The sequence below is a fragment of the Dasypus novemcinctus genome, chromosome 12, assembly GCF_030445035.2.
Source record: "Dasypus novemcinctus isolate mDasNov1 chromosome 12, mDasNov1.1.hap2, whole genome shotgun sequence".
Taxonomy (NCBI): domain Eukaryota; kingdom Metazoa; phylum Chordata; class Mammalia; order Cingulata; family Dasypodidae; genus Dasypus; species Dasypus novemcinctus.
Genome location: NC_080684.1, coordinates 34,969,874 through 34,994,345, shown reverse-complemented (window position 1 = coordinate 34,994,345; position 24,472 = coordinate 34,969,874). Strand labels below are relative to the sequence as shown.

The 24,472-nt window shown below is 48.0% G+C and overlaps 2 protein-coding genes across 2 annotated transcripts; one reads left to right on the top strand and one right to left on the bottom strand.

The window, feature by feature from the left end:
- Positions 1-227: 227 nt before the first annotated feature.
- DAZAP2 (DAZ associated protein 2) lies at positions 228-4,581 on the top strand. Its single transcript, XM_004453687.5, has 4 exons — positions 228-364; positions 1,427-1,545; positions 1,951-2,196; positions 3,165-4,581. The coding sequence occupies exons 1-4, from the start codon at positions 352-354 to the stop codon at positions 3,291-3,293; spliced, it is 507 nt and encodes a 168-aa protein (XP_004453744.1). The 5' UTR covers positions 228-351; the 3' UTR covers positions 3,294-4,581.
- Positions 4,582-5,066: 485 nt separating this feature from the next.
- SMAGP (small cell adhesion glycoprotein) lies at positions 5,067-19,262 on the bottom strand. The gene is made up of 4 exons (XM_023587454.2): positions 19,142-19,262; positions 18,261-18,332; positions 6,515-6,598; positions 5,067-5,831 (listed from the first exon to the last, which is right to left on the bottom strand). The coding sequence occupies exons 2-4, from the start codon at positions 18,292-18,294 to the stop codon at positions 5,653-5,655; spliced, it is 297 nt and encodes a 98-aa protein (XP_023443222.2). The 5' UTR covers positions 18,295-18,332; positions 19,142-19,262; the 3' UTR covers positions 5,067-5,652.
- Between the last annotated feature and the right edge of the window lie 5,210 nt (positions 19,263-24,472).

Sequence of the window (24,472 nt, the reverse complement as noted above, 5' to 3'; positions counted from 1 at the left end):
TGTAGGTGCAAAAAGCTTCCTGGGAATGGCTTAATGGCTCTACCTCCGAACGCAGAAGAGAAAATACCCTGCGTGGAGACAATACCTGAAGCCCATTTTCCTCCACTTTGGAGACGAGAGGGGGTGGAGGGAAGAATGGGCGGGGCCAATGCGAGTGGGCGGGAACACGCGGGCACGCCCTGTGGCAGCTGGAAGCCAGCGAAGGGGCGGGGTTTCCGGCGGCAGCGGCGCATGGGCGTCGGGTGACGCCGGTAGACGGGTCGTCACGTGACACGGAAGTGACTCCGAACAGGAAGAGGACGAAAAAAATAACCGTCCGCGACGCCGAGACGAACCGGACCCGCCGCCACCATGAACAGCAAAGGCAAGGATAGGGGGCGGCTGAGGCCGTCGGGGGTGTGTAGTGCTGGCCGGGGGTAAGCGGGCCCAGCGCCTACGATCATCATGCGCCAGGGTCGCGGCGGGCTGCGTCGCGCTGTGCTCCTCGGCCGGCTGCAGCCCTGGGCTGTGCCTGACGCCTTCCTCACCCCCCAACTACGGCTGCTCACCCCCTCCCAGCCCTTTCTCCCTTAAACTCTGTGGCGCAGTTTGGTGTTGCGGCCTCGGCTTGTGTGTGTGTGGGGGGGTTGCTTGTCACGATGGGCATCTGCAGTAGCAAATGGGGAGCGAGAGCAGGGATTTGGGTAGGCCAATGGTGAGCCGGCGGGGGCGGGATGCGGCGCTCCGGAACCCCAGGCAGGTTCCCGGGCTTAACTAGTGAGATCCTGGCGCTGGTCCGCCGGCCCTTTTCCGCCCTCGCACCACCTCGCCCTTCACTGGCAGGACCAGCACTTCTCGTTCCTGTGATCGCACTAAGATTTGAGGGCATGGCCCCCAGCCTCTCCAGCTTCCTCAGTACACCCCCCACGGGCCTGCTTGAAGCGTGCACGCTTCCCCTTTCCTCCTCCCACCTTCCCAGTCTCACCGTTCATTTCCAGCATTCAGTCTCTTTGGAAGTCGACCTTGAATAGGAAGCTGTGAGATGAACAGTCACAACCACCTTTACCCAAAAAGATTGGGCCGGTTCCAGCCAGCCCTGTGGAGACTACCTAAGGAAGAGGCAGAATGCACTCGTGAAAGATCAGCGGCCTAAATCCCAGGAATGGGTGCCCAGACCTGTCTTGTATCCCGAAGGGAACTTGAGCCCAGCTAGGTTAACTCCTTAACTCATTAGGCTAGCGGGAACAGCGCCTTTATTGTCCAGTCAGGATCCAGCACCTTCAGTTCTAAGGGTGCAGAGAGAATGATTATTTTCTTGGCCCGCCAGTGCAGTATGTTTGCAAAAACCCTTTCTGCTTGTTCCCACTTCGGTTAGCTCCCCAATGTGCCCTGCGCCATTTCGGTGGCTCTGTATGGTAGGCAACAAGCATTTTACTTTGTCTTCCAGGTCAATATCCAACGCAGCCAACCTACCCCGTGCAGCCTCCTGGGAATCCAGTGTACCCTCAAACCTTGCATCTTCCTCAGGCTCCACCTTATACTGATGCTCCACCTGCTTACTCAGAGGTGCTTCCAGTTTACTAGACTTGGGCTAGTTGAGAATATTCTTGGACCATATTTTCAGTCCTTACCTAAGTATGACTCCACACTTCCTCTTCACAAACAGAAGAGTGTGCTCACATGAATAATCTCAGGCACTATATAGTTCGGCAATTTCCGTTGGATTTGAGAATGCATTGTCTTTTTTTAATGTTATTTGGCACAGGCTGAGGTTAAGAAGATGAGTTTGCATTCCTTGAGCCTAACATTAGCTACAGCAAGATGCGATCCAGGAGAATATTGAGTGGCAGTAGAAAGGCAACTTGTATACCTCAGAGTGTAATCTCACAAGGAGAATTAAGAATTATCAATGAGATCACAAATAGGAATGTCTTAAAAATAACACTTTTCTTTCTCTTCTGCCTCCTCCAGCTTTATCGTCCAAGTTTTGTGCACCCAGGGGCTGCCACAGTCCCTACTATGTCAGCTGCGTTTCCTGGCGCCTCACTCTATCTTCCCATGGCTCAGTCTGTGGCCATTGGACCTTTGGGTTCCACAATCCCCATGGCTTATTATCCAGTTGGTCCCATCTACCCACCTGGCTCAGCAGTGCTGGTGGAAGGAGGATATGACACAGGAGCCAGATTTGGAGCTGCAGCAACTGCTGGCAACATTCCTGTGAGTATGACCTTATCAGAGAAAACTCATCCCTTATTATGTAGTTTAAACTTCCTGAAATGACTTCATATCCATCTCCTCACTATCCTGGATATTAGTTGCCAGTGTTGGTGAAATCACTGATAACCAGTAGTTAGACAGGAAGCGCTGAGGAGTCAGAAGTGTTGCAGGTTGGTATCTTCTGGCGCCTTGATATGGGGCTGATGGTCATATTCCGAGTTAACCAGATTTTCCTGTCCCTACTTGCTTCTTTTAGCCAGATTTTTTTTCTCATGAGTTGTTAACAGTAAATGCTCCTTTAATTCCATAAGCATTAACTTATATCTGCCATCAACATGGTATTATACTATAGGAGTCCTGATGATTAAAAAAAGAATGAGTTATCCCAATTAAGTAGCTTTTAAAGAGAGATTAATACTATTGGCCAGGTTTGTTTGGGGACATTAGGGATTTTAGTTCTAGGACTCCTTAGTTCCCACATGCATGGGATTTAGAGCCTAAATGGTCCCTGCTAGACCATTTACTCAGTAACCAAACGTGAGCGATGTGGTGAGAACTGTGCTGAGAGCCTTCAGGCTATCCGATGGTCTGTTTGAAAACCATCCAGGCCCTAACCCTGTGAGTTAGGGCCTCAGACCTGACACCCCTTCAGCTGTTTTGGGAATTGGGCGGGAGTGACTTCTGACCCTGAAAATGACTAACGATGGGACTGGACTACCCATATTCTGGAGGTATCCTTAGTCTTCCTTTTGGAGCTGGAATCCTTCAAATTAGTAGGTCCTTTTTGTGTTTGTATCTTTGGTTCAGAGAATATAGATCTGCTTTAGAACCCACATTGGTGGCGTAACTAGCTCCTTAAAAGGCTACTTGAAAATTGCCATCTTCCTTTTAGGCACCCTGCTTTACCGGTGTCCCCTTCCTTTGTATCAGCTGCTCTGTGCTCATTCAACTTTGTCCTTTCCTTTCAGCCTCCACCCCCTGGATGCCCTCCCAATGCCGCTCAGCTTGCAGTCATGCAGGGAGCCAACGTCCTTGTAACTCAGCGGAAGGGAAACTTCTTCATGGGTGGCTCAGATGGTGGCTACACCATCTGGTGAGGAGCCAAGGCCACCTTTGTGCCGGGAAAGACATCACATACCTTCAGCACTTCTCACAATGTAACTGCTTTAGTCATATTAACCTGAAGTTGCAGTTTAGACACATGTTGTTGGGGTGTCTTTCTGGTGCCCAAACTTTCAGGCACTTTTCAGACTTAATAAGGAACCATGTAATGGTAGCAGTACCTCCCTAAAGCATTTTGAGGTAGGGAAGGTATCCATTCATAAAATGAATGTGGGTGAAGCAGCCCTAAGAATCTTCCTTTAATTCCTCTGGAGTAATACTGTACCATACTGGTCTTTGCTTTTAGTAATAAAACATCAAATTAGGTTTGGAGGGAACTTTGATCTTCCTAAGAATTAAAGTTGCCAAATTATTCTGATTGGTCTTTAATCTCCTTTAAGTCTTCAATTTATATTACTTGTTATAAATGAAATGCATTAGTTGTCTGCCTTTTCTTTTCCTTCCTTTGCCCCACGTCCCACCCCTAATCCCAGTCTTCCATTCCCTCCCGCCAGTCTACATTGAATCAATGGTGCAGGACAGAAAGCCAGTCAGACTAATTTCCTTCTCTCCTTGCACTTCTCCCCACCTGTCATTTTTAAACTAGTCATTCACAAGGATCCTCTGAAAACCCCTCTGTGCCCCAAGCATAGACCCCATTACTTTTGCTTTTGCATCTCCTTGGGCAAAAGTGGAGGGTGTCTTTTGGACCATTCTTGTAGGTTGCCTCTGCATACAAGAACATAGCCCAAATTTGCTTTGGTGCCAGAAAAACTGAGCTCACGGCAGTGCAAACTGTACTGTAAACAGCTATTTAAAATATGAGTGGCAAGGAGGAGGATGCATTTCAAAAGGCTGGTGACTTTAGAGCCAAACTTTCAAAAATTGGTTACCATTTACTGTCAATGTCTGATGTGCCACTCATGGCTCCTAAGACTTCTAAGCTGGGTCAATGGGGTCATATTGTGACCTCACTACAAAATGACTTGAGTCCAGTGAAGTCTCATTCAGAGTTAAGAATATTTCAGGGATCCTTAATATTTTGATTTTTGTTTTCCAAAATTTTATTTTATTTTATTTTATCTTATAATTTCAATTAATCTAAATTTGTGTTCTGTCCATGTGATGTTTGACTGTACCATTGACTGTTAATGGAAGTTCCAGCGTTGTATGTCTCTCTCTACACTGTGGTGCACTTAACTTGTGGATTTTTTTATACTAAAAATGTAGAATAAAGACTATTTTGAAGATTTGAATAAAGTGATGAAGTTGCATTACACCTCACTCCAAGGATTCTTTACTAGCTTGTTTTTAGATTTCTTCTGTCTTTTATATGATGCCTAGAATTCAGATAGGTGCTGCAGTGGTCCTAGTATTTCTAATCAAGGCTTATTTCAAGGTTAACAATGTCTGGGGCGCTAATATTCTGTACCAACACATTGAGTCTTTTAAACACCTCATTTTGAAACTAAGTAAGATCCAAGAGGCTTCTCTGGACTTGATTCCAAGGGCACTGGTGGGAAAAGATGCTACATAGTTTTAATAGGTTCTGGGAAATTCCATTTCTTACCAGGATGGAGACTAACCCAACTGATCTCCCAGGGTATGTTTCTGTTGATGCTTTCCGGGACCATCTTTTCTTCAAAGACCAGAGATCCGAGGCTACTTAATGCTTAGGAGAGAATGTGTGCAAAGCAATTAAGCAAAAGATGATGATGTCAAAATGACTAAGGAGGGATAAAGTAACCATGTAATTTATGAGAATCTGATTTCTGTAACACTTAGTGAAAACTTTTAATTCTGATTAAAAATAGCACAATATAAGGTGGTTGGAGAATATGGGAAGGAAGGGCTCAGACTAAAGAATACAGCACAGCACATTCATGAGGCGGTAAGGTCTACATAGTCTCCTACCCTTCCCTGGGTTGGTTTTGCCATGGTACCCAACCTCTGGGAAGAACTGCTCTGGATACTAGCTGGGGCTGTAACAAGGTGACCAGGTAGAGGACAGGGTGGAACAGCCAGCGACCCTAACTCTTAACCAAAGAACAAAATGAAGATGGCTGGGCACATAGTCAAATATGTTCCCTGGTACAGCCCCACCTAGGTGGCCAGCCAAAAATACCAGCCATGTCATGAAGGCCTGGCTTAAGACATCATAAGCTGCTTTCTCCATGTCCCTGGTCCCAGGCAACAGAGAGGTTGGCATCTGGGCCTGAGCCCTTGGAGGGAGCTGAGATCTGCTCATATTAATCAATGCTTCTCATTGGCTTCAGATAAAACTTCCGTCAAATAAATTAAAACAGTCAGTGTATTAGTGCGGGAACCTGGAATAAGCTCCTCGGGGCCTGGAAGTCAGATGAAATATTCCTCCTTCTCCCTGCCCTTGGCTGAGTCACTCTCCATCTGGAGGGTGGCGCTGGGCTCGCCTTCTGCAGGTTCATAGGTGACGTAGCTGCCTTTGTTCTTGTACAGGTAAAAGAAGATCAAGATCACGACCGAGAGCAGTGTAAGGAAGACCACGGTGATAACAACTTGGAAAGGAGAGGGGAAATGTAGAGATTTTTCAGCATTGAGGATGTCTCAGTAATTCACCGGGTCACCTGAATTATACGATCACTCTTTCATAAGGATCATTCTGTTCTAATTAACTAGTGTCCACTTCCAAATCCATGTTCCCCCATGAAGCCCAAATTCCAGGGTTCATGATACCTGGAGTGTCTTGGTGCCTCAGCTAAGGACACAGGCTTTTGATTTCTGATAAAACTGAACGACTTTCCAACCAGCTCCTGATGATTATGATAGAAACAGGAAGGAGGGAAACAGGAAATAGCTTATCCCAGTAGGAAGCATTTTTTAAAATCCACAGTATCCTGTAGGGGTTTCTCTGATCCCTCCTATCCTCTTCCTTACCCACTCAACAAGCCACACACATCCTCCTCCCAACCCACATACCCTGGAGTGTTGTGCCCATATGCGCCTATGTCTATTTATGGCCACCTCCCAACCTATCATTTACCAGCAGTGCCTCTGACAGAGGGCCCTAAGAGGCTCTGATTGCCATATGTGTGTATGTACACAAGCCCGTTAATGGACTCAGTCCCTGATGTTGTGGTGCTGCCACTGAATGGAGAAAACCCTGGCTTGTCACCCTGCGTACAGGCTGTCTCTGGAGATCCCGGAAGGCCCCTTAGATTTGGCTCAGAACCCATGTTACCTGCAATGAGTGCTGTGCTGGCTTCAGCTTCTGGGGAATGGGACTCAGTGGCCTGCAGGATTGGGGTGGTCATCAATTCTTCCCCTAGCAAATTTAGAAAAGAAGAAAAGGAAGATGTGGTCAATTCTATGTTTGGGAGCAGATGTTTGTCTCTCAGATTTTACCACTTTACCTTTTTCCCTATTGAGAAGTTTACTACCATTCCACTCTTTAGAGTAAATCTGTATAGGAAAATCTGGAGAATAGAGCCCCCAAAGACAACATTTCGATGGGATTTCTCTCTGCCTAGAGCCTGCCTAACTAGGTCCAATCCCAGCTCTCCCCTTTACTAGCCGTGCGACCTTGAGAAAATTACCTAACCCCTCTATGCGTCAGTTTAATTTCCTCATATGCAAAATGGAGATAATAATACCTCCTTTATAGGACGGTTGTGACATGTAGTAAGTAACTCAATAAAGGTTAGCTGGGCGGCGGACTTGGCCCAGTGGTTAGGGTGTCCGCCTACCACATGGGAGGTCCATGGTTCAAACCCCAGGCCTCCTTGACCCGTGTGGAGCTGGCCCACGCGCAGTGCTGATGCGTGCAAGGAGTGCCCTGCCACGCAGGGGTATCCCCCGCATAGGGGAGCCCCATGCGCAAGGAGTGCAACCCAGAAGGAGAGCTGCCCAGCGTGAAAGGAAGTGCAGCCTGCCCAGGAATGGCGCCGCACACACGGAGAGCTGACACAACAACAACAAGATGATTCAACAAAAAGAGACACAGATTCCTGTGCCACTGACAGCAATGAAGCGGACAAAGAAATAAGACTCAGCAAATAGACACAGAGAACAGACAACCAGGGTGGGGTGGGTTGAGGGGGTGGGAGGGGAGAGAAATACATAAATAAACCTTAAAAAAAAAAATAAGGGTTAGCTATTGTTAGGAATGCATATTGTTACATAAATGAAGGCAAATGATGAATGTGTATGTATATATATAAAACTTCTAGTTACTTCAGGGCCTGAAAAGTCCCACCCCTTGAGACATCTTCCAGGGTCAGAATACTGTAAAACAAATGGCCTCCAGAAGTCCCTTTTAAGGGTCCACACAGAAAGTCAGTAAGCCCTTCAATTCCCTTCTAGTTAGCATTTTAGTGCAGACCTTTGAAAAGGTAGCGGTTGAGAAGACGTTACTGCAGGACAGGTATCCTGAGGAAAGCAGGCTGGTGGGCCACAGGATCTCAAGGGGTATCCGATAAATAACAACAGCATAACTCTTGACCAGGCACTACATGCTCGAGACAAAGGTGAGCAAAACAGACCAGGCCCCACCTTCTCCGAGCTCACCCTCTACCATGCCACACAATTCACACAATATATGGACTGTGGTTGAGTGAGGCAAAGGGAAGGTCCAGGCACCGAGAGGAGACAGCATGTGGTGGAGGGACTGGTCTTCCTGTCAGGAACAGCCTCCCAGGGAGGCTGGGCTGGGAGCTGAAGCAGGGGTAGGAGTTTCCTGTGTGAAAGGGGTGGGTGGTGGGGCACAGCGAGGGAGGAGCCGGGGTCTGAGCGTGAGCAGGCGGCCTGTCCAGGGCTGAGATGTGCAGGTTTCCTTCCAGGGCCAGAAAAGGAAGTCGACGGCAGTGGTCTGGTGAGGGTGGGGGCAGTGCTAAGGCAGGTCAATGGTTTTTGGATTTTTTTTGGTTCCTCAATGTTGTTTTATTTTTATTTAAGTTATTATGAATAAATTCAGACAGGCTTTCACATCCTGTTATAGTGGCACGAAGAGATGGGGAATTATCTCCACACACACACAAAACACAGAAAACTAGAACAACTGACCGAATGTTCACAACAAACTCTGACGTATCTATTCTTGAAAGCCTAGGTAAGCACCACAGGATTCTGTGGCTTTCTTGCTGGAGGGTTCTTTCCACAGGCCGGGGCAGGCCTGAGCAGCCAATCCAGGTCCCGCCAGGCCCAGCGCCTCCCCTTCCAAGGTCAGGCTGACCCCTTCTCGATTCTTTCTTTAGAAATGGTGATGCACTCAGCCACATTTGGTCTTAGGCAAAGGATTTACCTCAGGCTTCATTCAGTCATTCTCCACATCTTTACCCATAACCTTTGCAGGGTAATGGTGAAGATTAAAGAGAGAACATGGAAGCATTACATTTTTTTTTTTTTTTTTTTTTTTGAGGTACCGGAGACCTGGGATTGAACCCGGGACCTCCTGTGTGGGAAGCCAGTGCTCAACCACTGAGCCACATCGGCCTCCCTGAGTTGGTTTTTCCATTTGTTTTGCTTGTTTTGTTTGAGTTTTTTCTAGGAGGCACCAGGAACTGAACCGGGACCTCCCATGTGGGAAGCAGGCGCTCAGCTGCTTGAGCCACATCTGCTCCCAGCATTAAATATTATTTAAGGCGACTTTGTTTATATGCTTAGTGATTAAAAAGGAAGGCTGCTCTGGGTTTGAATCCTGGTCCAGTATGTCACCAGGTGAACTTGGGGAAATCCCTGAAACTCCCTGATCCTCGGTTTCTTGATCTGTGCAATGGGAATGCAGCAGGCAAGTTTTAGAATGGTATTTACAAACTCGTGTAATCCACCCCTCCCCGCCTGGGGACTTGCTTCTTCTAACAAACAGAATTTGGAAAGAGTAACAGGATGTCAGTTCTGAGATTAGGTTATAAAACACTGACATCACAAAGAGAGAACGGAAATTTACCCACTTGATCAGTACCTCAGACTGCTGCCCCTTTACACTCTACTCCCCCAAATCTCCCAAGGCTGTACTGCCCTGCACCCCTATTTTCCCACCTTTGATATCCAGGGCTCTTGACCAGAGGCCCCACTTTTGCCTTTCTTAAACATTTGAGAACATAAGACATACAAAGCACTGAGAAGAATAACATATAAGTACCGAAGGGTAAATATAAACATGAGTAAGATTCAGTTGCTTAATCAACCACAATTTATACCCATTTATACCCACATGTGCCAGAGGCACTGGTTTACATGCTGGGCACACAGGAATGCACGGGTCAACAAGGGACCTGACCAGGGAGCTGAATTCCAGTGAAGGTTCAGACAACAGATAAATATGAATCCTTGAGAAGAGAATCTGGAGGAGAAGATGATTCCTGGTTGGGAAATTCTGCAAATGATCCCAAGTATAAGGATGCCATTTACACCAAGTCCCTACACTCTGCCAGATGCTTAGATACATATGGCACCACTTCCAAGTAGGTGATTTTTATTTGCTGATGTGGGCCCTAAGGCCCAGAGAGTTAAGTGACTTGCTTCAATTATCACACAGGTTGGAAGTGGACTTGGCTCAGTGGACAGGACGTCCACCTACCACATGGGAGGTCCACGGTTCAAACCCTGGGCCTCCTTGACCTGTGTGGAGTTGGCCCATGTGCAGTGCTGACGTGCTCAGGGAGTGCTGTGCCACACAGGAGGTGTCCCCTGTGTAGGGGAGGCCCACGTGCAAGGAGTGCGCCCTGTAAGGAGAGCCGCCTAGCAAGAAAGAAAGTTCAGCCTGCCCAAGAATGGCACCACACACACAGAGAGCTGATACAACAAGATGGCGCAACAAAAAGAAACACAGGTTCCCAGTGCTGCGGATAAGGATAGAAGCAGTCACAGAAGAAAACACAGCGAATGGACAGAGAGAGCAGACGACCGGGGGCGGGAGGGATGCAATAAATCTTAAAAAAAAAAATTTGCACTGGTCTACCATATCCAAAGCCCAAGCAAAATATTTGTACTAAACATTCCTATAAGAGGAAGAGGTCATGAAAGACATCTATAAAGGACAAGCTTTCCAAAAGGTTGAAGGTTTTAAAAGATAAAGATGGAAGGAGAACCACATGAGCACAATCAAATAGATTGCTGTGCTAGCCAGAATGTCTCCTTAATGCAAACTCCCCCGTGGAACACGATCGGTTATAGGGATGATGTCAGTGGCAAGTGGCAAGTCATGCCGGTTCACATGCAACTCCCACAGGCTTAATGTTTGACAGGATCAGGGGCAAGCTTTCTCACAACTTGAGAGAATGCTGTAGCAACGTAGGAAGACCTTAAGAAAAAAATCTGAAATTCTATAGAAGTGCTGACTTCTTTTGGTGCAGTTATTGGTTGGTTTTCACTTATGTTAAGTCATATAGTGCAGCAGTAAGTGGAGATGAAGGTACAAAGAAATCTCCCTCTCTCCTGAAAGAATGGACTAAATGAAGAAGGCAGATCCTACTTCAGATTTCCATTTGTGATGGAAATGGTTTCTTTTAAAAGTGAAGACTCCCTGGACCTACATCTAAAAGGAGGAGGCACACAGAGTATAAGGTTGCAAAGGACTGTCTGGGATTCTAGGTTCCAATGCTAGCGGAGATTGAATTCTGCTGGTATTTTCATTGGGATTGTTATTGCATTTATATATGAAGTCCCATAAATTCTGAGTGGTCTGCTCAATCCTGGTTTTCCTATGAGCCCTATTATTTTCAGTATGTAATTTTGGAATGTTTAAGTCTTTTAAAAAAATGCACATGAAGTTTATGGCAGACATGCCAGTATTAGGGCTGTCAGAGACTTAGAAAAATAGTGTCAAGGGCTCTTTATAACTCAAGATGGCAAATAAATTTGAAGGATTACTTAAAAACTGTTTTATTTGGGCCAACAAGGAAAGGGCTAGGCTTGGTGCTTGGGCCTGAAGAGGACGATTAAGAGAGAAAGCAGAACGCCCCAGCCTTTTAACTTCCAGTCTCTTATCAATAAGGACGATCTTGGCAGTGAAGGAGCAGCAGGAACCTTAGCAAGGAGGGGAAGTGAGCTCAAGAGAGAGGAAGCACTAGGTTAATTAATCTAAAGGCAATCCAGATAAATGACAGCTGAAAGCACTGAGAAAACTCAGATAGGTTCTGCTGGTGACTTCGGGAACTTTGGAGAAAGAGGAGGCAGAAGCCTGAAGGACCAATGGGAAGGGATGGAGGCTTCCATAAACTCATGAGCTTGATGGGGTTCCCCAGCAAAATTCTAGATCAAGGTCTTGGAGACTGCTTTGGAAGCCTGGAATTTGCAACTGCAAGCATTAGGAGCCAGCACGGGTCCACTAAGAGCAAGCTAGGTCAGACAAGCCGTACAGCCCCCTATTAGACTGAGAGTCCAGGTTCATAGTCGGGGAAATTAAAAAGCAAATTCAACAAGTGCTCATTGACTGTGTACTCTGTGACAGGCTCTGCCTTAGGTTCTGGGCACATATCAGTGAACACAACAAACAAAAACTCCTGCCTTAGGGAAATGGATGTGGTTTAACAGAGCGTCCGCCTACCATATAGGAGGTCCAAGGGTTCAAACCCAGGGCCTTCTGGCTCGTGTGGTGAGCTGGCCCACATGCAGTGATGCTGTGCGCAAAGAGTACCGGCCCACATAGGGATGCCCCCGCATAAAGGTGCCCCCCACGCAAGAAGTGGCCCCTGTGCAAGGAGAGCCGCCCCTTACAAAACCGCCGCCCACCCAGGAGTGGCGCCGCACACACTGAGAGCTGACGCAACAAGGCGACGCAAGAAAAAGACACAGATTCCCTGTGCCGCTGACAAGAATAGAAGTGGACACAGAAGAACACACAGTGAATGGACAGATAGAGCAGACAACAGGGGAGGGGGAAAAAGGGGAGAGAAATAAATAAATAAATCTTTAAACCCAAACAAGCAAAAAAAAATCTCCTGCCTTTATACAATTTAATTCTTCAGGGGGTTGGGATGGGGGCAGATGGCCAATAAACAAAATAAATAAGTAAAAGATATATACTTTGTGATATTGATTAGTTCTATAGAAAAAACAAGCAGAAAGGAGATAGGGAATCAGGGTTGAAATTTTACATAAGGTGGTCAGAAGATGCCTCACTGATGAGGCAACTGCATAAAGACCTCAAGTTGGTGAGGGAGGCAGCCATGCAGAGATCTAGGGGCGGAGAGAACAGCAAGTTCATGTCCACAATCCCGGCCAGTGCATGACTGGCCACAAAGACACAGCCTGGGGGCCCCTTGGCTGGAGTGGAGGGAATCAGGGGAGAGAGAGGATGAAGTCCAGGGGCTGTGTAACAGGGCCAATGGGCCTTGGTAACACTTCAGTTTTCACAGTAGGATGGAGAGCTTTCAGATGGTGTTAAGCAGAGGTAGGATCTGATTTATATTCTAAAGCAGTGCTTCTCAAACTCTGGTGCATAAAACCCCTAGGGGCCTTGTTAAAAACGCAGACCCTTGGGGAGCCAGGGTAGCTCAGCGGTTGAGCAACAGCATATACAAGGTCCCAGGGTCACTCCCCAGGCCCCGTACCTACAAAAAAAGAAAGAAAGAAAAGCAGATTCTGATTCAGTTAAGGCTGGAGTGGGGCCTGAAATTCCAAAGACCACCATCTGAGGAGAAGCCCAATCTAGCCCACTAGATTAGAGGCCACATGGAGGCAAACCCAGGCACCCCAGATTCAGCCACCAGCTGTCACCAACTGCCAGAAGTGGGAGCGAGAGCGGGAGGCCAGCTCGGACCTTCCAGCCCACGGCAGCTGCACGACTGAGCAGGGGAGACGGGCAGGGGAAGGCCCAGCCAGCCACCCAATTATAAGGAATAACCAATCATCGTTTTAAGCCACGAAGACCGCTAAGTCTTGGGGTGGTTTGTTACACAGCAATAGACAACTGAAACAGAAATGGATTTTAATGGACCTCTCTGGCTGCACTGGGGAAAAGAGGCTATGGGGAGGCAGGGACAAGCATAGGAGCCAGGGAAGGCTCTACAGATTTGTGAACGACTCAAGCTAATAGAGCAACCAATAAGCTCAGAAACAGAAACAGATTTCAAAAGACTGAAGAAATGGGCCAAATGGAAAAAGATGAGAATTTAACACATTCCTAGCTCTTAGGGTGAGAACTAGAGAATAGGGAAACCAAGGCTTAGTAGCAATATATAAAAAGGATTAGGGAAGCGGACATGGCTCAAATGATAGAGTGTCTGTCTACCATATGGAGGGTCCAGGGTTCAATACCCAGGGCCTCCTGACCCACGTGGTGAGCTGGCCCACGCCCAGTGCTGTGGGGTGCAGGGAATGCCCTGCCACGCAGGGGCGTACCCGTGTACGGGTACCCCACGCACAAGGAGTGCGCCCCACAAGGAGAGCCGTCCTGTGTGAGAAAAGCACAGCCCACCCAGAAGTGGCACTGCACACATGGAGAACTGATGCAGCAAGATGAGGCAACAAAAAAGAGATGCAGTTTCCCAAGTGCCGCAGGATAATGCAAGCGGACGCAGAGAAACACACAGCAAATGGACACAGAGAGCAGACACTGGCGGGGGGCGGGAGGGGGATGGAGAAAGAAAGAAGTAAAAACTAAATCTTAAAAAAAAAAAAAAAAGGGTTACAATGGGATCCATGAAAAGCTACTGATGTTGGAAGGAGACACCCCAGAAGCAGGAGTTATAATTAGGCTGTAGAATTTTGAATTGGTATTTTTTTAAAACTATAAAAAGTTGAAATACTTTTAAATTGACAGGACAGTTAGAAAAATATGCAAAATAACACAAATGCTATACAGAGAACTCCAACATATCCTTACCCCCAGATACCTAGATCCACCAATTTTAACATCTTGCCACATTTGCCACATCATTCTAACTATTTATCTATTCTTTTTCTGAACACTTGCGTGTAGGTTGTATACATCATACTCCTTGAACACTGAATACTGCCATGAGCATTACCTAAGAACAAGGATATTCACTTGGTGTAACCACACTAAGTACAGTAAAAAACTCAAGAAATTTAACACTGATATAAAGCTTACACTTTATATTTCAATTTTTTCATGTCCCAGTAATGTCCCTTTGAGCCTTTTCTCCTCCCTTGCTAGATCAAATCCAGGATCATGTATTATTTTTAATTGTCATTATCTTTTAGTTGCTCATTTTTTTTTTAATTGTGGGAACATATATACAACATAAACTTCCCCACCTAAACCACTCCCAAACAGACCATTCGATGGGATTATGGGATTAATTACAGTTACACCATTGTGTTTCTCTCATCACCTATCATTATCAAAACTTTCCCATTTTCCCAGAAACTCTGGAATCAAAGGTGGGGGGAGGGAAGCGGACTTGGCCCAGTGGTTAAGGCGTCCGTCTACCACATGGGAGGTCCGCAGTTCAAACCCTGGGCCTCCTTGACTCGTGTGGAGCTGGCCCATGCGCAGTGCTGAAGCGCGCAAGGAGTGCCCTGCCACGCAGGGGTGTCCCCGCGAAGGGGAGCCCCACGCGCAAGGAGTGCACCCCATAAGGAAAGCTGCCCAGCACAAAAGAAAGTGCAGCCTGCCCAGGAATAGTACCACACATACAGAGAGCTGACGCAACAACAACAAAAAAGAAACACAGATTCCCGTGCCTCTGACAGCAACAGAAGCAGACAAAGACCCAGCAAATGGACACAGAGAACAGACAACCAGGGTGGGGGTGGGGGAGGAGATAAATAAATTAATAAATCTTAAAAAAAAAGAAAAAAAGAAAAAAAGAAACGCAGATTCCCCCGTGCCGCTGAGAAGGATAGAAGCAGTCACAGAAGAACACACAGCGAACGGACACAGAGAACAAACAACTGGGGGGGGGGGGGGCGAGGGGAGAGAAATAAAAAAAAATCTAAAAAAAAAAAAAGTGGGGGGAAAGGCTTATAGCCTTTTCCACATTATTTCCTGTTTCTACCCTGTTTCTCTCCCGTCTCCTGGTGCATACACAGGAATGTCACTCTCTTCCTTCCCTTCTCAGGCGTTGAAAGACTGTGGCACTTTTTTTTTTTAGGCCAGGGCAGGGGATCACAACAGAATTTGAGACTCCACCCAAATCCTAAGCAAGCAAATGAATGTCATGATCTCTTTGGCACTTTTTCTTGTTAACCCAGATACGAATTGATTCCTTTGTGCCCTTTTCCCTGGGTTGAGCTAAATCTCTTATCACCGAGGCATCCGATCCTTTGCCATCTGAGTCTGCCAACCTATTTATTTGCTGTAGACCAGCTCAACAAAGGGCAGCTCCCCCATGGCCCCTTTCTGTGCGGAACTGCCCTGGAATCCTGCCTCCTTTCTCTGTCCTTGTCTTTGATGTGCACCGGCCAGTGCGGTGGCCTGAGACCTGGGAGCAGCCTACCATGACAGAAAGAACACAGCCTTGGGAATCAATCAGACCTGGCAAAAATCCTGCTACTGCCATTATTAGCTGCATGACCTCGGGAACATTTCTCAACCTCTCTCAACAATTTCTTAACTTCTCTGAACCTCGTTTTCTGCATCTATGAAATAGAAATACCTGCCTCACAGGGTTGTGGTGAGGACTAAAGGAGATAAAAATGTCTAACACATTCTGCGTGATGGAATTGGACTCAGAGGGGATCTCTTTTCACAAGACTTGCATGCTACTTTATTGGAATTGTAGTCGGTGCTGGGTTTAAGATATATGTAGGGGATTTGAATCTCTGGACTGATAATATGACACCCAGGCCCAGAGCCTCAACAGACTTCAGCTCCTACACTTTGATTTATTGGACTTACTCCACTCAGCTAACATGGAGTTGAAGAAGGTCAACCACCACAACATGGAGCCTAGAGTGTCTACAACTAGAAGCGGGAGGAGTGCATCCAGTACCCATATGGAATCTAAGCCCTCACTTGACATAGATGTGCAATGGACACAACCAATCCAATGTCCACAGAGAAAATGTGGAATGGGTGTGGGAACGGTAGCCATGGTGGCTGCTGGGTGTGGGGAATGGGAGGAAGAGATGAGATGTGGAGGCGTTTTCGGGACGTGGAGTTGTCCTGGATAGTGCTTCACGGACAATTACGGGACATTATAGATCCCCCCAGGGCCCACTGGATGGAACGTGAGAGAGTCTGGGCTATGATGTGGACCATTGACTATGGGGTGCAGTGATGCTCAGAGATGAACTTACCAGGTGCAATGGATGTGTCATGATGATGGGAGAGAGTGTTGCTGTGGGGGGAGTGGGGGGCGGGGGCGGTGGGGTTGAATGGGACCTCATATTTTTCATAATGTAATTAAAAAATAAATAAATAAATAATTTAAAAAAAAAATGTCTAACACAGGTGAGGACAACCCAAGAGGTAGCTAGTGTGATTAAGTGGCAAGGGATGGGCTTACCTGGTGGGCTCCATGCTCCCCCATTTCCAAAGAGCCAACAACAACTAGGTACAGTAGTAGAGTGTCTGGGGCCCAAGAACATGTTTAAATGTTCTTTAAAATCAAAAGAAAACACCTGAACTTTTAGGGCCAGGAAAGAATTATACTGTTAGACTAACCGATTAGTTATTATACTATTGTATTCTTTCGTATACCAACACAGTCATAAAAATTATTTTTAAGGAGAAAGAGGCTCATGAAGACAAGAGTGCCAAGGCCCCTCATAAGTGATATTGTGGCTCTGACGTTCAAAATTCCTAACAGAGATCTTCTTTAGAAAATCTTAATGGAATGTCTGGGGGGAAAGGGGTGTGCGGGGGTGCACAGGTAGAGAAGAGGGGAAAGAGAAGTGTAAGACAGGGGTGGAAGTGAATAAAGTACAAGCCCTCGCCCTGTCTATGATTTCTATTCTTTTCTCCATTCTGTTCTCTGCTTTGGGCCCAGTGAATAGGGGACTGTGTGATATGTCCTAAAAGACCACTTTGCTCATGTTATTCTATGAGTGAAGAATGTAATAGTTTCCTTTGACCAAGTCCTAATCTCTCTGCCAAAGCATCACCACTTTTCTACCAGGGCAGATTTAATTCTGGAGGTCCCCTGCCCCCTCCTCCAGGACACCCTCCAGGGAAAGTCCAGCTTCTGTGGCTCCGCACATGGCACTTCCTTTTCTTGGAACACTTGTTGCACCCCATCCTTCAAGGGTGAGGCCTGAATCCCCTCCACTTACAAAGCATTTGCTGATCATTCTAGACTTCAGCAATCTCTCCCTTTTCTTATCTCTTCTCAACACACAACTTAAAAATTTGATTTGGGTTCTTTCATCATTCTTGGAGAATGCTGTCTTAACAAATCCCCTGGGGTTGTCACCTTTCCTGTTTCCACATCAGTAAAACAGGATTGTCTGTACTAATGATAAATGAGACAAATATCTGAAAACAAAGGTATACAGACCAGCTAAGGTCTTGCTCCTCCCTCATCCTATCCAGCAAGGGCTGAAGATAAGCATGGTATCCCTGAATGTGTCCTGTCCTGTCCAGCCTGGTTATAATATGAACGGTAGGAATCCATTCTCAGCGGGAGAGGTGGAAACCTGCCCAAGCATACCTCCAAGAAAAAATGGATTTTTGATAGGCCAGGATCATCAGAGGAGTGGAATGAGATGGCAGCAAAAGAAAAAGGTGTTTTTTTTTTTAACAAGCACCCACTAACAATAACTGCCGCTACTGAGTGCTTACTATCTACTAGACGCTGTGCTTAGTGTTTTCTTTCACCCTCACAAGACAGGTACTATTTTCCTCATTTTACAAATGAAGTGGTGCTTAGAGGTTAGTGCCAGGAATTGGCCCAGGTCATGAGACTTCAGAATCAAGGTGCACACTTGAGTGGTCTCCTGCCTTCCTATGAGGTGGGCAGAGAGAGGTGGGATGGTCTTCCCAACCAGACTGAGGCCTCAGGGATTTTCAGGATTTGGGCTGGGGCTGGGGAATGCTGAACAAGTCTCTTCCATTCCAAGTAGGAAAGGCCATCACCTACCTCTTGGGGGAGGTATGCTTGGGTGGCCTGTCATTGCCGCCAGTGGACCAGTGCCTTGAGGAAGAAGCCGACCTGGAGGAAGAGGGACAAGATAGGAATGAGGTGGTGGGTTGCTGGGTCTGGAGAGACCTGGAAATCCCAGGAAAGCCTGTGGAGTCAGGTTTTCCTGAGTCCTTCCCATTTCCTCTTTTCACCTCGCAGCCCAGGAAAGAGAGGGAAGTGAGACCTAAACCAGTCTCTTGGTTTTCCTATGTCCCCAGACTCCAGGAGCACAATCTCTCCCAGAGTGCAGATCTCCGACTACTTGTATCTGGGGTGCCTTACTTTTGAACGTTCTACGTCGAAATCCTTTCACTGGGCCACCACACGTACCTAAGATACCACTCAAAGCCTGATTAAGTGAGGCAAAGATCCGCAAGTAAGTGAGCTGCGTGCCCAGTTTCACTAGGCCGCTGTTAACAGGTATCCGGGGTTGACGCGGGCGCCATCCACTAGGTGTCAGGAGAGGGCCGGGGGAGGTCAGGACACGCGCGCCCAGCCTCGGGTGCGGGACTGGGGGAGGTACGTGGCCCGCGTGCGGGGAGCCAGGCAAAGGCCCCGAAGCGCGGGTCCCTGAGTCGCCTCTGGGCCGGTCTCGCACACCCCGCTCTCCAGTGTGGCCCGCGCCCCCCAGCGCCCCCCAGCCCTCCCTTCACTGTCCCCTGGGCTTGCTGTACCCGCACAGCCCGCTCGAACGCCACTTGGCCTGCAGTCTGACTCGGGCGTCCCGGAGACCCTCGGCCCCCGAGCGGACGCCGGGGCCGCCTCGGGGGGGCCTGGGAAGGCTGGGTCTTCGCCCCTCGGCCCCGCCCCTCCCCCAGCCCGGCGCCCTCCGGCGTTACCAGCACCAGGAAGGGCGCGGGGCGCTCCCAGGGCAGCCGGTGTGCGCGGGGCGGCGGGTCCCAGCGGTTCCCGGGGTCCCCCCGGCCGCTCTGGGAGGCTCGGGCCCGGGGCCGCTCTCGGTTTCAGGTCCTACCGTGGCCGAGGTGACTTGAGAGTGCCTGCGGGCCACCGGGCTCGCCTTCCCGGTCCCGGTGCCCCAGGTCGTCGCTCTCGCGTGCTCACCTTTCCAGTCCGACGGGCTGCGGAGTGGGGCCCGGCGCCGCCCGCGGCTTCCTTTTGCACCCGACGGGGGCGGGATCCGCAGGGACTCGGGGAGGCCGGGGGAGGCCGACCGCGCCGGGACCGGCCGACGGGAGCGGGAGGAAGCGGCGCCGGGACCCGCGGAGCGCAGCGGCGCCGGCCGGGGTGGGGGTGGGGGAGCGGCCGGCTGGGTGGGACAGGAAAAGCGGAGGGAAGCCGCCCTCTACAGGTTCCCTCGGCCCGCGGGGCCGCCTCCGCTCCCCCGGGAGGAAAGGCTGCCTTTCCTCCTCAGACACCCCTCCGCGCTCCGCCCGGAGCCGCTTCCCCCGCGCCCGGGGCTCCCGAGGGGAAGCGCGCGGGGCCCTCCGGCGTCCGGCCGGCGCCCCCCGCTCGCCGTCACGTGCGTTTTCGGCAAAAGGGTAAAGTTACGTTTACCTGCGTTTGCCTGTCATGTACGCGAAAAGGTCTGTGCTGAGAAGCTTGTAACTTAACTGGTAGTAGGCACACCCCGCACCGGGAAGCCGAGAGGGAAAGCAGGGAAAGAGGGACCTTGGCCTGAGGCAGTGCACAGGCTAGAGGTTAGGGGCGCCCTGGACTTCGGATTCAAACAGTCCCCGCTCCGCTGCTCATTAGCTGTGTGGCTTTGAGCAAGTTACTTCTCTAAAAGTATTTTCTCATCCCTTAAATGGGGTCTATAAAACCCGCCGCACAGCCCTGCTGAGGACTGAAAATGATAATGCCTGTAAAGCCGTTTCAGAGCCATGGTCCTAGCCCAGGGTAAGCATCTCAATTTGACTATTAATCAGTGACATACTTTAGCCACTTCTTGACTGACTCACTTCTTTGTGGCAGGAAACATTCCCAAATTAATCTGAGGAACTCTGTGACTAAGAGGATGTTAACAGTATATCACAAGCTCTGGAATCCACTCCGTGTGACCTTAGACAAGTTATTTCTGTTTCAGTTCCCTTATCTGGGGCAATACCTGTGTCATAGGGTTACTGTGGGGATGGACTAAGTTAAGGCACCTGAAGCATTAGAAACTTGCCCAGCACCTAATAAGTGCTCAATAAATGCTGGCTCTTGTTATCCTGGCTTCCCACTTAGGTTTGAAACTCTTAGGGCTATTCTGCCTTCCATCCCAGTACCACAGACTTCTGTGCTTACTTATTACTGTGAGGAGGTGCACATTCTCTAGATTTAGGAATCAGTAGTTAAATAGAGAGAAAACTTATCATCAGATTGTGCATGTTCATCTGAGGAAGAAAGACTGAAAAGAGATAGGCACGGAGTGGGAGGAAAAAAAACAAAGCCATAAATAAACCAAGCCAAGAGTAGTTGCTTTCATTCCTAAAGATGTTATTTAGTTGGTAAGGATAAGAAAGGAAAAAACAGGGAGAACAATGATAAAATTCATTTGATTTTTATTGAAATATGTATTTTATTTTTTAAAGATTTATTTATTTCTCTTCCCTTTCTCCCACCCTGGTTGCCATTCTCCGTGTCTGTTGTGTGTTCTTCTTTGTCTGCTTCTGTTGTTGTCAGCGGCATGGGGATTTGTGTTTCTTTTTGTTGCATCATCTTTTTGTGTCAGCTCCCCATGTGGGAGGCGTCATTCTTGGGCAGGCCGCACTTTCTTTCGCGCTGGGCGGCTCTCCTTATGGGGAGCACTCCTTGCGTGTGGGGCTCCCTCACGCGGGGGACACCCTTGTGTGGCAGGGCACTCCTTGCGCGCATCAGCACTGCGCATGGGCCACCACACGGGTCAAGGAGGCCCGGGGTTTGAACCGCGGACCTCCCATATGGTAGACGGATGCCCTAACCACTGGGCCAAGTCCGCTTCCCAGAAATTTATATTTTAAAGGCCTAGCAATCTTAGTGAGGAATAAAGCCCTCATGTGAGAAACTGCCTGCTCTACCAAGAAAGTGATGTGTATAGGTTAGTAAAAGACAAGTCAGCCTGAATAAGAGAATATCCAAAAGAAAAAAGAAATTCAAATTATGGGGCTAAATTCCAAGGATGAACAATTGCTTCCATTTACTTAGTCTGTAGCTGATCAGCTGACCATCAGTTCCAGGAAAGGCTGAGGCCTTTCTTGTATCTGGATCTCTCTCTCCCCCATATCATATTCCATTATGTGTTTAAGTTCATTAGAACCACATACTCTCAAAGGACAGCTGGCCCAACTGACTCTACTTTTGCTATTTAATCTGAGGACTGTTAAGGGTCTCTAATACGCATTTTTTTCACTCTTAAAATGTTACCTTAAAAGGTTTGTTGACATGATTTCTTCTTATAGGCACATACCTCATGCAGAAAAATAGGATCCTGAAAGCAGTTTTTTGCTTAGCACCCAATTTAGCATAAAATGAGGAAAACGGGGGGAAAAATGTGTTTCTGATGTTCTTTGGTGTATCCTGTTTATCTTGGATTGTGTCATGTTTCCAGTATTCCCTGAATGTCTTAGCCCGTCTGTTAATATTGTCCTTCAGAAGGCAGAGGGACAGGAGCTGGAAGATGTCCTTGCAATTAATTTTCTATAGAGAGGAATACGGATAGGTAACGAGCAAAGCCTCATATGGTGTGAGCTACCAGCGTTCTCCCAGGATTAAATGCTAAACCTCAGAAGCTGGAGCAGCCGTCCTTTTGTCAGCAGACCTCCAGGGACCTCAGGGCAGTGGACAAGAGATACCCATCGCCACCCAGTTTTACTGAGATGCTATCATCTCCACCATTTGTGCTGCTGCCAGGAAGGCAGTCTTTTAAGCCGCACCCTTTCCCCTGGACAGTTTCACCATTTTGTAAATCAGGGTAAACAATTTGGTTCCCAGCTGGGGACTGTCCACTCTAGGTAAGCAAAATTGTTCCGCATGCCCAGAATGCTGGCACGTTCCCTGCCTCCCTGGAGCCTCCATTAGGGTTATCATCTTGCAAATGATGAAGTGCCAATCTGATAATGTACTCAATTTTCCCACTTTAGTTGTGCCACTGTTACTGCAGTTACCTTAAGGTGCTTGTCCCCCCCACCTAGCGGGGGAGATATAAGTCCCTCACCATCCTCTCTAGCAATCTCCCCACAGAAGATGGGTTTCCTGGGGGTGGGGGTGGGGGTGGGGGGTGGTGAGGGTTCAGGGAAAGCCTCACAGAAAAAAGGCTTGAGCTGGGTTTTGCCAGATAAATATGGGGTGTGTGGGGGTGAGGTGGGAGTTCCAACCAGATCCTGGAGCCTTTGGGGATCTGTGTTCCTAGCCTTTTTTCTACCCTCCCAAGATTCATGAGGTTTTACTCCCATAGTGATTCTTTTTGTTGTATTAAAATTTTTACTACGATGAAACAATTAAAGTAAACAGTAATTAGACACCTACCAATTTTTTTCCAAAAACAAAAAAAATGTAAACAGGACAATAATTCTGCCTATACTCGTACAGCTTCTCAAATCATGTTAGAAGAGTCTCATCCCATTCAGTGATCAAGAATTTTAAAATAGCAGTATTCTATTTTCATTTTAAGAAAAGGTACCCCTTTTCCCCCACCCTCATCCCCCAACCCAGTAGTGATTTTTTTTTTAATGGAGGAATGGATTTTTTAAAAAAAGATTTATTTATTTATTTCTCTCCCCTCCCCCCCCACCCTGGTTGTCTGTTCTCTGTGTCGATTTGCTGCATCTTCTTTGTCCGCTTCTGTTGTTGGCAGCGGCATGGGAATCTGTGTTTCTTTTTGTTGCATCATCTTGTTATGTCAGCTCTCCGTGTGTGCGGCGCCATTCCTGGGCAGGCTGCACTTTCTTTCGCGCTGGGCGGCTCTCTTTATGGGGTGCACTCCTTGCACATGGGGCTCCCCTATGCGGGGGACACCCCTGCATGGCAGGGCACTCCTTGCACGCATCAGCGCTGCGCATGGGCCAGCTCCACACAGGTCAAGGAGGCCCGGGGTTTGAACTGTGGACCTCCCATGTGGTAGGCAGACACCCTATCCATTGGGCCAAGTCCGCTTCCCTCTAATGTGGTTTTGACCTCACCTATCATGTCTGTCATTCCCATGAGCTGTGTTACTTTTCTGTTTAGGTTTTCAAAGTCTTCTTTGTGTTTGCTCAGAATCTTCTTAATGTCCTTCATCTCCCTTTTTTTTTTAGAGATTTATTTTTTCTCCCGCCTCCCTCCATTGTCTGCTCTCTGTGTCAATTTGCTGTGTGTTCTTCTGTGTCTGCTTGTATTCTCTTTAGGTGGCTCCAGGAACAGATCCTGGGACCTTCCAGAGTGGGAGAGAGGCGATCGTTCTCTTCTGCCACCTCAGTTCCCTGGTCTGTGGCATCTTTTATTATCTCTCCTCTGTGTCTCTTTTTGTTGCATTATCTTGCTGCACCAGCTCTCTGTGTAGGCCAGCACTCCTGCACGGGCAGCACTCTGCATGGGTGGGCACTTGGCCGCCACACAGGCCAGCTTGCCTTCACCAGGAGGCCCTGGGTATTGAACCCTGGACCTCCTATATGGTAGACGGGAGTCCAGTTGCTTGAGCCACATCCGCTTCCCTGTCTTTTATCTCTTTAACCGTATTATCTTTTTTTAAAAGAAGATTTATTTATTTCCCCCTCTCCCTTCCCTGCCCTGCTGTTTTTGCTGTTTGTGTCCATTCACTGTGTGATCTGTATCTATTTCTCATTTTTGTCTTCTCTTCTCATCTTTCTCCTCTAGGATTCAGAGGGATTCAGTCCTGGGGACCTCTGGTGTGGAGAGAGGTTCTCTGTCAATTGTGCCATCTGTTTCTGTTCTCTGCTGCACTTCAGTTGGACTCTCCTCTCTCTTTTGCTGCGTCATCATCTTGCTGTGTGACTCACTTGCGCAGGCACTGGCTCACTGCATGGGCACTCTGGTGGACACTTGGCTCATCGCATGGGCATGCTTTCCCTTTTTTTTTTTTAAAGATTTATTTATTTCTCTCCCCTTCCCCCCATTGTCTGCTCTTTCTGTCCATTCACTGTGTGTTCTTCTGCATCCGCTTGCAATATCAGGTGGCACTGGGAATCTGCGTCTTTCTTTTGTTGCATCATCTTGCTGTGTTAGCTCTCTGTGTGTGCGGCGCCACTCCTGGG

Bases quoted from the DNA above. Each gene is read 5' to 3' on its own strand.
- DAZAP2 (XM_004453687.5), top strand. The intron at 1,546-1,950 runs GTGCTTCCAGTT...TGCCTCCTCCAG, and splicing joins CTCCACCTGCTTACTCAGAG to CTTTATCGTCCAAGTTTTGT. The intron at 2,197-3,164 runs GTGAGTATGACC...CTTTCCTTTCAG, and splicing joins CAACTGCTGGCAACATTCCT to CCTCCACCCCCTGGATGCCC.
- SMAGP (XM_023587454.2), bottom strand. From the start codon at position 18,294: ATGACAGGCCACCCAAGCATACCTCCCCCAAGAG. The intron at 6,599-18,260 runs GTAGGTGATGGC...TAAATTTGCTAG, and splicing joins AAGCATACCTCCCCCAAGAG to GGGAAGAATTGATGACCACC. The intron at 5,832-6,514 runs GTAACATGGGTT...CTCCTTTCCAAG, and splicing joins CAGCACAGCACTCATTGCAG to TTGTTATCACCGTGGTCTTC.